At 45.6% G+C, this 14,474-nt stretch overlaps 1 protein-coding gene across 1 annotated transcript; it reads left to right on the top strand.

The window, feature by feature from the left end:
* The first annotated feature begins 9,814 nt into the window (after positions 1 to 9,814).
* Positions 9,815 to 14,235, top strand: LOC107156330. Its single transcript, XM_048785466.1, has 2 exons — positions 9,815 to 12,950; positions 13,491 to 14,235. Exons 1-2 carry the CDS (start codon positions 12,122 to 12,124, stop codon positions 13,961 to 13,963), a joined length of 1,302 nt encoding a protein of 433 aa, XP_048641423.1. The 5' UTR covers positions 9,815 to 12,121; the 3' UTR covers positions 13,964 to 14,235.
* The last annotated feature ends 239 nt before the right edge of the window (positions 14,236 to 14,474 follow it).

The raw sequence follows: 14,474 nt of genomic DNA, 5'->3' as shown, positions 1-14,474 counted from the left end.
TTTTTTAGTTTTAAGTTAAAGTTCCCCTATTTTGTTAGTATTTCTAGTTATTAACTTTTTGTGCTATGGGTGTTCTTGAACGACTGGGCACACTCTCCCCTTTTGCCATTCCCTCAGACCCTAAGTTTGTGGAGCTTGGGGCTGAGAACCCTCAGCGAAATTTTGCTTGCCCTCCGGTAGCCACGCCCCCGGTAGCTGGTGCAAGAGACCTCAGTTGACAGAACTGGTGGGAGCGGTAGCCGGGGGTTCTGCGCTGCGAGTCCTGCGTCACTCCTGATTCCCTCGGTCTGACTATCGCGCTCATGGGAGAGCTGGGAGGGGCCCTTAAGATTTCCCCACTGTGGAGAGGAAGGGCTAGGGGGTTACACACCTGTCGCCGCCGGTTTCAATAAAGTTATGTCCTCCACTGCATTCTGATGACGTAAGTTCTCTGCCATGGTGGTATCCCATGCAAATGGTGACAGTTTGTTCCCTTTGCCAGGTGACCAATGCAACGGGTGGGTCCTGAATGGCTCTCCCAAGCCCTGTCTCAATCCTGTGGCCACTGCCTATGAAGGCTCGGTTGGTATTAACCTCCGCAGGTTCAGAAGGGCCGACCAGTTGTTTCAGCGGGATCGTTTAGTGCTGAGTCATAGTGGTTTGTCTGCTAGATGCAGGCGAACGGGAGCTTGAATTCAGCTGATCCGGGCTCGGTGTGTGTTCTGAGAGGTCCAGACTGTTCGCCCCAGATCCACGTCAGCTCAGCATTGCCTAGTGATCCTGAGCAAACAACATTTAGATGGTTTATGACTCCCTATGCCCTTGCAGCTGAAGAGGTCAGAGACTTGATGTCTCCGCGCCCGCCGCCATGTTCGATCTCAAGACCGTGACTCCATTTTTTAAAAACCAGCCTGTACCTCATAGCAGGGCCTGTCCAAAGTGGGAGGGGTGACACTTATCCTTGGAAAACCCATTCCTAGGCACATAAGCAACCCTGCTGAGTCATTTGTCTGTACCAGATATCCTTGACTCAGCAAATGAAAGTTCCTGAAAAGACCAAAAGAATGCCTGAGGCCTAATTTCGTACCATTGCAACAACCCAAGTGAGACAGGGAAGATATCTGAAATACCAGGCGACTCTCCCAGTAGTTTCTTGATGGATAAAGTGATTGGGCAACCCTGCAGTTTAGCATATACACTCTTGTAACCCCTCGAGGCCTAAATCAGTTCAAACATATCCACTACTTGAACTAACCAATCATCCTTACCCGACTTGTTCCCATCAAAGAATGTGCTAATCAATGTTAAGAGTTGTCTGGGGGCTGGGATTGTGGCTCAGCAGTAGAGCACTCCCCTAGCAGGGGCAGGATCTGGGTTCGATTCTCAGCACTACATAAAAATAAAGGCATTGTGTTGTGTCCATCTTCACCTAAAAAATAAATATAAAAAAAGAGTTTTTGTTTTACGTTACCGTGGTGTCAAACGATTTGTTGTGTGATGTTGTGACCCATAGAATATCCCCAAAAAACCTATAAATCCTCATTGAGCTAAGGGCTGGGACTCACTCCTCGCGACCGCTGTTTCAGAAACGGTTTTGAGTCCAGGCTCTAGCTGTAAATAAAGACTCTTGTGTGATTGCATCGGATTCGGCTCCTGGAGATTTATTGGGATCCCATGAATCTAGCATTACAAGGTAGTGTGCTAACAGAATATGTTGTTACACAGGAGCAGGGAGTTGAGATGAACCAGCACGGAGTTCAAGACCATCCAGCAGCCAATGGTTGAAACCTCTCAGGAGCTCCAATCATCTCAAGAAGAGGCAAGCAATATGGTCGGTGGGGCCCAAAGGGCTCTGAATCTCCCAGGAGATGCCAGTGCCTGGGCCATTGGACAGATTCACACTCAGGCTGTCTCCTGGAGCCCAGGTCCTCCTGGGAAGCTGCTGAAAACTGAGGCTTACATCACAGAGGAACCTAGAAGGGAAAAAAAAAAAACAGCCTTGAGAATGCCTTGCAGTACAATGCCCTTCATCCAATGCCCTGGAAGGAGCCTGAAAAATCCAGTGGAGACCCTCATACTGTCCTTGTGGACTCCTGCACTGGGACTGTGCTGGGCAGGCCTAGGAGGCTTAAAGTCTTGGCTGTGGTGGTCATCTCTTATTTTGTTCTTTCTCTACTGAATGATTTAAAGGTTCTTGAATAAGAAAAACTCTTTCTGTAATTAATTTGTTAAGGAACTCTTCTTTTAGATGGACCGAGAATTCTCACAGTTTTTAATCTGACTGAGTTTTTCATGATGATGAAAGCCACTCCTTTATTCACTGCTTGTCTATTGATTTTTGAGGGAGTGAGTCAGGGTTGGAAGCTGTATAGGTGGGTCTGGGGCAAGAAGAAGAAAATTACCCAAGTCAGAGCTGTGGGCTGAACCCCAGGGAATCTCTGGAGTTATAAGGGTAGTGTCCCAACAGAATGTGTAGTTGGGTAGCTACTTGCTGGTGTTTCTTCAAAACTGAATGTGACCTTAAGAAGAGGGGAGAGAATCAGCATCAAACAGTATTCTTTAAATGGTCTACAGTTACTTTTATTAACTAAGAAAGGACACCAAAATGAAATATCTAGTCTTGAGCCTTCTGAATTGATAATCATGAGATCCAAGAAATCAGCTCTAGGTCAGATATGTCCAGGAAGTTACAGAATTCTGCACAGGTCAGCTGTGTCCAGTATAAGTGACTCCATAGATTGTACTTCAACATCCACCAAAACTGAAGGCTTGTGGGCAGGGTCACATAGCAAATGTCAGTTTGCTCAGGTGGCTTTAGCAAACTATCAGCAGGGTGCCATGATGTGTACCAGTAGTCCAAGCTATACAGGAGGCTCAGACAGGAGCATTGCTTGAGCTCAGAACTTTGAAGCCACCCTGGGCAACAGAGAAGATCCTGTCTCAAAAAACGAAAAGATAAAGTACTATACACTGGGCTGAGCTTCAAGGGATATAAATTCCTTCATTAGCATGGACATGAACTTTTAAACTTTCCTGTTCCTTAAAATTCAGTAGGTTTTAGATTGAAGGGATTTGGATTTAGAGGGGTTTAGGTGCTAGGTCTTCCTGAACAGTGGGATCAGACCTGTTTGCCTTGTTTTTCTCATCAGTTTATTTGAGTGTCAATGGTCCATGGCATGGAATGGGAGTAGAGGGTCAAATAGGAGTTGGAGTGTTTTTGTGGTTCAGATATACAGACAGGATTCCAATGTGATCATCTATCTTCTAAAAACCTAAAGTCTAAATCAGCTTTCTTTGCTCAGCAATAAAAGAGAAAAAAAATCATAGCATTTTCAGGTAAATAGATGAAGTTAGAGAAGATAATGCTAAGTGAAGTTAGCCAATCCCAAAAAACCAAATGTCAAAGGTTTTCTTTGATATAAGGTGGCTGATTCATAGTGGGATAGGGAGAGGGAGCATGTGAGGAATAGAAGAACTCTAGATAGAGCAGAGAGGTTGGAGGGGAAAGGAGGGGGCATGGGATTAGAAATTATGGTGGAATGCGTTGATCATTATTATCCAAAGTACATGTATGAAGACATGAATTGGTGTGAATATACTTTGTGTACAACTAGAGATATGAAAAATTGTGCTCTATATGTGTATTTGTTTTAATTTCTTTTAAAATTGAAAGAAAAACATTAATTCTTATGCATAATATAATATTTGATATATAATATCAACATATTGTCATAAAACCATAGGAGAGACTATAATTTTTAAATTTATGTATCGACTGAGTTTTAGTTGAGGAATGAGTGCCTTAAGGCAAAAGTGTTCCAGGGGCCAAGGGTCAGGGTGGGTCTCTGCAAAGGGCAGAGGGCCACAGGTTCTGTTGCAATTCCCCAGCCTCAGGAAGGCTCAGCCTTTGATAAGCAGCACTGGGAGAGGCCAAGTGCTTTGGTCTGAGCTAGCAAATGCACCAGGAAGATAAGGAGGTATCTCTCAACTTGACCTCCACTTAATTGTACTATGACACCTTTACTTGTCTTAACTAATCTGTATATTATTTAAAAGTTTGTCTTTTAATAATCATCAGTGTCTTTTGCATCCATTTCATAATTTAATAAACTTCTTAATTGAATTATTATTGATACCATTTGCATCCATTTTGCAAACTAAAATCTCCCTATATTTTTGTAGTTTTTGTGACTCTACAAACATCTTGCTAAAAAAGTCATTACTTAAATTTCATTTCACCAGTATAATTTCCAGGAAGACAGAAAAGGAATGAAAGTGGAACATATGAGATAATAGAGAATTGATTTTATCAAATATTTTTTTCTGATTAAAGGTCCTACAAATCCTACAAATGATGTGTAGCATCATTTCCTTTGTTTAGTGATATAGAATCTACATGATTCCACATCAACAGGGAGCCATGTTTTCATAATTATAAACATATACATATATGGAAAAATACTTAATGCTTTCTATCTTTTGGAGTTATAAGGTATTTAATATGTCCTAGAATCTCTATACAATCTATTCCCTTTGGGATTCTAAGGATTGCCTTGTTTCTAACTATGTGGATCATTTTTATCTTGTACTATGAAAGAACAGTATTTTCTCCTTAACAGAATTTCTTGTTTCTGCAAATGAATCTGTGGAATAAATTTCTAAAAGTGAAATTTCTATATCAAAATAGTATATTTAAAACTGTTAGAACCCATGGCTATGTTGCATGTTAAAGAGTCCTACCAAATTCATTCAAACAACAGTATTAAGGAAGGTCTTTCTGCCAATATATTTTTTTAATTTCTTAGTTATACATGAGCACAATATGTTTATTTTGTTAGTTTTTAAGTGGTGCTGAGGATCGAACCCTTTGCTTCACATGTGCAAGGCAAGCCCTCCGACACTGAGCCACAACCCCAGCCCTTTGCCAATATTTTAAGAACATGGTTATAATCAAAATTTCTTCTTTTTTATTTAGCAGGAAGCAAATCCAGGGACTCATGCATGGTAGGCAAGTGCTCCACCACTGACCTACATCCCTGGACCCTGTAATAAAAGTTTTGGACACTTTTTAATATGCCATTTAAATGTGTATTTCTTTTAATTTGTTTGTGTCTAATATTAGCAAGGACATGATTATCTTTCCTACTACAGAAGTGTTTAGTATTGTGTATTTATCTGTGGGAATTTGAAAAGAGTTCCATAATTTATAATGACTTTTCTAATTGATTTGGGGTGAATGACATTGATAATATCTGTCAATAATTCATACTGTCAAAAGGGCAGGGATCCATTCCCAGCAGGCTTGGCTGGTCTCCTGGCCTCTGGCGCAGGCAGGGAGAAGAGCACTCTTACAAGGGTCACCACCACCAGAGGTCTTGGGTTCTAGACCTTCCTCACACTTGCACCTGGAACACAAGGGAGCCCCAGCGGGTGGTCGATAGTGGGGCAACTTTGAGATCCCCGACTTTCCTGGGTGTGCCTGTGGCTTCTTCTGGTTTGCAGATGCCCTGTCCAGTATAGGAGGCTCTGTGTCCTGGTGCAAGATGTGTGTGCTTTTGGAAAGTCATCTTTCCATGACCAATGCTGGAGAAGATGCCCTTGGGGTATAGAATGCAGGTCGCAGTGCAAGTCTTGGATGTCATGGGTGATAACTCTTGGTTGGACGTAGAAGGGCAGTGACTGGGGCCAAGGATATATTGAGCTCAGGGCTAGAGGCCTCTGGAGCCCTGGTGCCTGTGTTATGCTCAAATTCGGGACCCCCAAATGACCACCAGAGACGAGATGGATGTAAGCAGCAAAGAGGTGTTTATTGCAAGCTAGCTCGGTCCTCCGCGCGCACACAGAGCAACTGGTGATGCTGAGAGGCCCGGAGCCCAGGGTTTGCAGCAGTTTTATACATTCTTTGGGGAAGGCAGGGACCCCCACATACATCATAGCATCTCTTAGCAAATCATCACACACTGCGGGAAAATCAAACAACAACTCTAAAACATGATTAGCATATCAAGTGACTGGAAAGAATCTGGAAATAATTTTGGTTAGTTCAAGTTGACTCACTTAAAATTGATTGGTTTAAGCCGTGAGGATGTCGCAAGGGGGGGTCTCTGCCAAGCTTCAGGGCTTCTAGTTTAGATATTGGTCACCACACCTAGGTGGGGGCCGTCTGGAATTTCAGATATTTTGATATCTTGGCCTATCTTAGGCGATCACCATCTGCAGCTTTTCCGAGAACTGTTTCCACAGAGCTTTTCTGTGGTATTTTCCTGACTTTAGGACTGCAGTAGGTCAGGAGTTAAGTTTCAGAGCAAAATGAGGTCCCAAGTAGATTGAGGTTGCTTAGGTCTTTCACCTGAACTGCAGAATTCCAAGCCTGTGACACACAGAAGAGAAAGTGCTATTCCATGGCATTTGGGGCCTTACACAAGGTACCACCAAGTATATGGGACACAGGAGGCAGCAGATTTGGTGTTCTGAAACTTCTCTGGCATCCAGGGAGTTTCTAACCATGGACTGGAATCTGGGTAGTGTTTGCTTTAATCCTGAAATGAAATTCTGTTGGCAGCAGGTCCACCCTGGCCCCTGGAGCCCTACCTCCACTAGTTTGTTCTGCATGCCAGTGTGGCCAGCTCACAAGGCCATGGCGAACTTGCGGTTTTTCTGTTCCTGCTTGTCCGTCTGAGACATATGTATCCCACGGGAATGCCTTGACCTTTTCCGGTCTGATGGACTTCTTGTTAAGGGAGGTTTCGGTACCTGACAATAATAGATGTTGAAACTAAATTTCTCCCCCCTCCCTCCTGCTTTTGGGTAGTTTTCCACTTCTGCTGCTTGGGGTATAAAAAAAGGTGTGTTAGCAATAAAGGGTATTGACTCCTGGATGAAGAACCTTGGTGTCCTGTGTGTCTTTTAACCTCGCCGTCCCTCGCCGGACTCGGCTCCCTTGGCCGGACGCGGCAATTGGAGGTTCCCACCGAGATCCGGAAAGCAGGGGTAAGCGGACGGGGCTCACCTTCTAAGAAAGAAGGGGGAGGATTGGTTTAAAGATAATTTAAAGAGACAGGGTACGTACCATGGGTAACTCAACAGCGAAGGTTCGTCTGGCCAACGAACTGAAAGAGCTGTTAAATACACAAGGAACAGGAATAAAAACTAAGACTGCAACCGAATTCGTTGAAATTATTGCCCAGGCTTGTCCTTGGTTTCTGACAGGAGGATTTCTTAATAATAGTGACTGGGACCTGGTGAGGCATGACCTTCAGAAATTATTGAGGGACCGGGGCTCGGACAGTGTCCCAGTTGCCACCTTTTCCTTATGGAGGTTGGTAAAGGATGCTTTATTAACAGATAAAGTAAAGATCAAGGATCAGCTTGCTGAATGTGAACAGGCCCTTAATCAGGTGCAGGAAGAGCAAATGGCAGAATCCTTAAAGGATGAGGGTCCTCTTGAGGACTCGGGCTCGGGGGGTAGGAAACGCCTCCAGATTTCTAAGCCCAAAAAGGATCCTGAGGACCTCAGTTCTCTCTCTGAGGAAGAGGAGGGATTAGAAAGGGAGATAGAGGAACTAGAACATCGCCTTAAAAGGGCAAATGTGAGGGTGCCTAGGGCCCCCTCAATTGCCGCACCTCCTCCCTATAATCCTGATTGGAATGAGGACGCCCCTACTAGACGGGCGGGGGTCCACTGGGGTTCTAGAGCGGCTCAGGTTTTTCCAATGATTGAAAACGCCGATGCTGATGGACAGCCGGCCAGAGCCCATGTCCCCCTAGCCTTCAAGGACATAAAACAGCTTAAGGAGGCGGTCATTAATTATGGACCTCATGCCCCTTTCACATTGACCCTCTTCGAGTCCTTCTCAGCCAGTCAACTAATACCTAATGATTGGCAGCAACTTTGCAGGGCTGTGTTATCTGGAGGGGATTTCTTATTGTGGAAAAGTGAATATCATGAAAGGTGCCGCGAGCTGGCTCAGATTAACCTGAATGCGGGCCATCAACGGCGAAATGCTGAAATGTTAACAGGAACTGGGCAGTATGCCACCATAGGCCAACAAATTAATTACGACCCAGGTGTTTATGCTCAAATAGCCTCAGCTGCAGTCCATGCCTGGAAAGCCCTGCCCGTTTCTAAGACTGAAGCAAAAATTTCCAAGATCTCTCAAGGGCCCTCTGAACCTTATTCGGACTTTATAGCCCACCTAATGCAGGCTGCTGGAAAAATATTCCCTAATCTAGAACAGGCTATGCCACTTATTAGACAACTGGCATATGAAAACGCTAACACTTACTGCCAAAATGCTATTAAGTCCTCCCGGGCCAAAAGTATAGATGACATGATTCGAGCATGCAAAGATATAGATGGGCCTCATATTACTGGTCAGGTTTTGGCTGCTGCCCTTAAGACTGGAATGCAAAAATCTGATAACAGGGGAACCCGCTCTAAGGGGTGTTTTAAGTGTGGGAAAGAGGGACATATAAGGAGAAACTGCCCGGAAAGGAGCGAGGGTGCTGGCAGAGGGATGCCTGGAATTTGTCCTAGATGTCATAAAGGAAATCATTGGAGCAGTGAGTGCAGGTCAAAATTTGACATCCAGGGTAACCCAATACCGTCGGGAAACGGGAGCAGGGGCCCGCCCCGGGCCCCGGAAGCCAAAGTGTACGGGGCAGTGCAGGGACAGAACAGTGCCCCAGGGAGTGGGCGTCTCCGCCGCCTCCCACTGACCAACCCCTTTCTATCTGGGAACTCCCCAGGGGAACACCAGGAAGCGCAGGACTGGACCTCAGTTCCACCTCCCGAGCGGTATTAACTCCCCAAATGGGACCTCAGACGCTGCCTACTGGGGTTTTTGGACCCCTGCCAGAGGGGACGGTGGGACTAGTGTTGGGACGAGGTAGCGCAACTCAGTGGGGCTTGAAGATTCTTACGGGGGTTGTTGATGCTGATTATCAGGGAGAAATAAAAATAGTAGTAGAAGCTACCCAAGGAATTGTTATTCTTCCCCCCGGGGAGCGTATAGCTCAATTGCTGCTGCTACCCTTAGCTTCCATTCCTGGGCACGCCCTCCGTGGGTCCCGGGGCGACGGCAGCTTTGGCTCCACTGGAACTCCCCAGGCCTTTTGGGTAGCTCATTTGGATTCGCGTCCCAACCTGACCATTGAGATACAGGACAAGGCTTTCAAGGGAATACTAGATACGGGGGCGGATGTCTCTGTCATTTCTGAAAAACAATGGCCACCTGCCTGGCCCCTCCAGAGTCCCTTGGCCATATTACAGGGGATAGGACAAACCCGACCAAAAAGAAGTGCCTCCTTTTTAAAATGGAGAGATGGCGAAGGACATAGTGGCCATTTCCAGCCTTATGTGGTGACTGGACTCCCCACGAATCTTTGGGGGAGGGACTTGCTTCATCAAATGGGGGCTATTCTTACTACCCAGACTTTAAAAGGAAATAATAACTTTGTTAATGATGCAATGCTAGACATGGGGTGGATCCCTGGAAGGGGACTAGGAAAGAGACATGAGGGCAGAATATCACCTGTGGATCCAGCGGAACAGGTTACCCGGCAGGGAAGAGACCGGAGAGGACTGGGAAATTTATCCTAGGGGCCACTGAAGTGCGGCCACCTCCACTGTCCATTACTTGGTTATCAGATGACCCTGTGTGGGTAGAACAGTGGCCCCTAACTAAGGACAAATTACAGGCCGCTTCCCTATTAGTTCAAGACCAGCTTAAGTTAGGACATGTGGTGCCCTCTACCTCCCCTTGGAATACCCCTATTTTTGTTATACAAAAGGGGTCTGGGAAGTGGAGACTTCTTCAGGACCTACGGGCTATTAATAAAACTATGCAACACATGGGACCCTTACAGCCAGGGCTACCCTTTCCTACTGCGATCCCAAAGGATTGGCATCTTATTGTCATAGATTTAAAAGATTGTTTCTTCTCTATCCCCTTAGACCCACGAGACCGAAAGCGTTTTGCTTTCTCCTTGCCTTCAACAAACTTTAGGGAACCTTACCAACGGTATGAATGGACCGTCCTACCTCAAGGGATGACTAATAGTCCTACAATGTGCCAATATTTTGTAGCTGAGGTTTTACGACCCTTTCGACAGCAGTTCCCACAGCTCTACCTCATTCATTATATGGATGACATCTTACTGGCAGGGCCCAAGAAAGAAAGGCTTCTTCAATCTTATGAAGTCCTCCAATCCCTTCTAAAAGGGGCAGGGCTGGTCATAGCACCCGAAAAGGTGCAGTTTCAACACCCTTACAATTATTTGGGATACATCATTAATAACATAGGAATCTTTCCCCAGAGACCCCAGTTCCAGATAAATCAGCTCAAAACTTTACATCAGTGGCAGACATTCCTCGGAGAAATACAGTGGCTGCGCCCGTCCTTTCATATTCCAACTGGAGAGCTCAAACCCCTGTATGACCTCTTGCGAGGAGATCCTTCTCCTACGTCGTGTAGAGTACCTACACCAGAAGCCTTACGAGCACTGAGGCTAATAGAAGAGGCTCTGCAGGACATGCAGATTACGCAGATAGATTATTCTCTGCCCTTGTCATTTATAGTTCTACCTTCTAAAATTACTCCCACAGGAGTGTTCTGGCAAACGGGTCCCATTTATTGGGTCCACTTGCCGGCTTCTAACCCCCGGGTATTGACTCCCTTTTATGAGCTAGTTATTAACTTAATTTGGAAGGCTAAATATTTGGGTGATGCATTGTTTGGAAAAACCTTTGACATACTTATTCAACCTTACACTCAAGATATGATACACAAGTTACAACAAGAACATGACCTTTGGTGTCTTTTCCTGTGCAGCTTTAAGGGTCAGATTGATAATCACTTCCCTAAACATAGACTTTTGGAGGGCTTTAAAAGGTGTCCCATTATCTTCCCAAAGATTATGAAAAGGGAACCTATTCCAAAGGCCCAAACTGTATATACAGATGGGGCCAAAAATGGATTTGCCGTCGTTTTTGATGGATCTCAAATTCTCCGACAACCTGTGTCAGGTCAGTCGGCCCAAAAGGCGGAAGTTGAAGCTTTAATCATAGCTCTCAAAGTCTATAGTTCTATTCCTCTTAATGTATATACTGACAGCTTGTATGTAGCCAATCTGGCTCTAGTCATAGAAACAGCATCATATATTGGAAAGCAATCCACCATCACAGAACAACTACAGGTAGTACAGCTTCTCATTTGGGCTAGACGAGATCCTTTATACATTGGCCACATCCGAAGCCATTCAGGGCTCCCTGGACCTTTGTCAGAGGGCAACGCAAAAGCAGACGCTGCTACTCATGCTGTCGGCCTTTCCTGTGTGACGACCGAATATGATAAGGCCTTACAATTCCATAACAAATTTCATTTAAATGCACAGTCTTTACGCTTCCACACAGGATGTTCACGAGACCAAGCTTTACAAATTGTCTCATTATGTCCAACCTGTGCACCATTTATTCATTCTCCTTCCCTTGGGGTTAATCCAAGAGGATTACAACCTAATGATGTCTGGCAAACTGATGTTACACACTTCCCTAGCTTTGGTAAGCTCTCCTTTATACATGTTTCCACTGACACATATTCTGGCTTCATTTTTGCCACCTTACATACTGGAGAGAAGGCTAAGGACGTAATCAGTCATCTTCTAAAAGCCTTTTCCTCCATGGGCACCCCACGATGCCTCAAAACCGATAATGGTCCCGCATATGTAAGCCAGGCGGTTCAACGGTTTTGCACCCAATGGGAAATTAATCATAAGACTGGAATCCCTTATAATCCACAGGGACAGGCTATCGTGGAACGAGCCCATCAACATTTAAAAACTTATTTACAAAAAACAAAAGAGGGGGAGATATACCGGAATTGTCAGGGACCACAAGCACTTCTAAGCATAACCTTATTTACTTTAAATTTTTTACTCACTGACACTGGAGGGCGCACGGCTGCACAACGCCACTTTTCCCCTCCCACTGTACAAGATGCTCAAATAAGGTGGAAAGATTTATCCACCGGAAAGTGGCAACCCCCGGCTCCACTCTTAGCTAGAGTGAGGGGAGCTGTATGTGTTTTTCCCCCAGGAACTGAGAAGCCCATTTGGATCCCGGAGCGCTGCACCAGACCGGTGAATGAAAATTCAAGACAAAATGAAGTTCCCAAGATGGCTGATCCTGCCACTGTTGTTCTCACCCCTTCAAGTGAGTGCCGAGACACACCTCATGAGCTGGACCCCGCTTGTGGCATTCCTTCTGGACAGGTTTGCTGAAGGAGGGCTTGACCCCCCACCTGGGAATATTCATGAATATCTTTTTGGAGCCCCTTGTGAGTGTAAGGGAGGGCCCCGGCACTCGGCCCCCTCTGGTTATATCCAGAGCATTGATTGTGGGACTAAAGTAGCCTATATGGCGGCTGAACTCAATGAAAACATCGGAGGATTTAAGCAACCAAAATGGGTATGTGTTAATAAGCCCGGACTTGTTGTCCCTAATCCGACCGAGACTCTTGGAAGCTGTCCCGCCACTTGTCATTACACCCCGGCAATGCACATCTCCTGTTATACATCGGCCTCAATTTGTGTTAATAATCAAGGAAAACAGTATTTTGAGGCCATCCTAACTAACACCCGTGGAGAATGGGGGACCACTTATAATTATATTCCTTTTCTTGGTGACCGGGGAGGGGAAGGCATCACGACTCGGTTAACGGAGGCGGGATGTGAGGGCGTCGTGGGTAAACCTTCCTGCTGGCCCATGCAGGCCCCCATCGGAGTCTCTGATGGAGGGGGACCCACTGATGCTATCAAACACCTTCAGGTGATTAAGCTTTTAAAGCCGGAGATCCCTAAGCCTACATACCACCCCTTGATATTGCCCAAATCCCAGCTTCCTGATTTAGATGCCAATACATTAGATATCCTAGAAACTACCTTTTCTTTACTTAACAGTTCCAATCCTACCCTTGCTGGTGATTGCTGGCTCTGCATGACGGCAGGTGCAGTCATGCCATTGGCGGTTCCCATCAATTATACCATTGATGATGACAACACATGTCAATCTGGGCTACCCTTTAAGGTGCAGCCTCTAGGTGGTTTTATGTCATGCCTTCTGGGCATGATGCAAAATAATACCTATGATGTTGATGTTGGAGTCTCTTCCTTTGGAAACTGCTCATTAGTAAAGAATTACTCCTCACCTACTCCGCCCATTTGTCCCCCTAATGGTACAGTTTTTATGTGTGGTGGAAATTTAGCTTTTCCCAGGCTCCCAGCAAATTGGACTGGTGGTTGCGTTCTGGCATTACTGCTTCCTGATATCACGATTATCTCAGGAGATGAACCCCTACCCATTCCTAGCCTAGACATCTTAGTTAGAAGACACAAGAGAGCTGTGCAGGCCTTACCACTCCTTGTTGGCCTTGGAATAACCTCTGCTGTGGGTACAGGCACGGCAGGATTGGGTACGGCTATACATTCTTACCGCCGCCTATCTCAACAGCTTATAGATGATGTGCAAACCCTGTCGGGAACCATTAAAGACTTACAAGACCAGATAGACTCTCTAGCAGAAGTAGTTCTTCAGAACAGGCGGGGTTTAGACTTGCTTACTGCCAATCAAGGGGGAATTTGTTTAGCCCTTGGGGAGAGGTGCTGTTTTTATGCTAACAAATCTGGCATAGTTCGCACAAAAATTAAACAACTCCAAGAAGACCTAGAAAAAAGGAGGAGGGAATTATTTGAGAACCCTCTCTGGACTGGACTTAATGGATTTTTGCCTTATCTTCTTCCCTTATTGGGACCATTGTTAGGCCTCCTTCTAGTAGTGGCAGTAGGACCCTGCATTGTAAATAAGATAGTACAATTCATTAAAGATCAAATTAATATCTTAGCCTCTAAGCCGATACAGGTTCACTATCAACGCTTAAAGATGGATGATCGCCTCTCTGAAATATACTTCAGACCGATCCGAAGATGAGTGTCCTCCTTAAAAGAAGAACTCCTGCCATATCTTTTCTCTATGCATACCTCTCCCTCTTGCTTTCCTGTACTAGGATCTTTGCTGTCTAATCTCTCGGTCCAATCACATCTGCCATTCGGCGGTGACGGTCATGGGTCCCGTAGGTGGAGACGGTTAAGCGTTCACCGCAATAATGTCTTGATAGGTCATAACACCTTGAGCTGATCTTGTAGTACCCAGTGACGGGCAACTTTCACGCTTGCTGTGCGACCTAAGACAGGGAATCGGGGCCTTCCCAGAGAAGGGTAAGCATCACAAGGGCTGTGAACGACCTAAGACAGGGGCTACTTGATTCCCACTGGCATGCAAAAAACAAAAGAGGGGGACTTGTTGGCAGCAGGTCCACCCTGGCCCCTGGAGCCCTACCTCCACTAGTTTGTTCTGCATGCCAGTGTGGCCAGCTCACAAGGCCATGGCGAACTTGCGGTTTTTCTGTTCCTGCTTGTCCGTCTGAGACATATGTATCCCA

This window comes from Marmota marmota, unplaced genomic scaffold (assembly GCF_001458135.2).
Source record: "Marmota marmota marmota unplaced genomic scaffold, marMar, whole genome shotgun sequence".
Classification (NCBI taxonomy): Eukaryota; Metazoa; Chordata; class Mammalia; order Rodentia; family Sciuridae; genus Marmota; species Marmota marmota.
The sequence above is the reverse complement of the archived record's forward strand: the minus strand, read 5'-3'. Positions and strand labels throughout refer to the sequence as shown.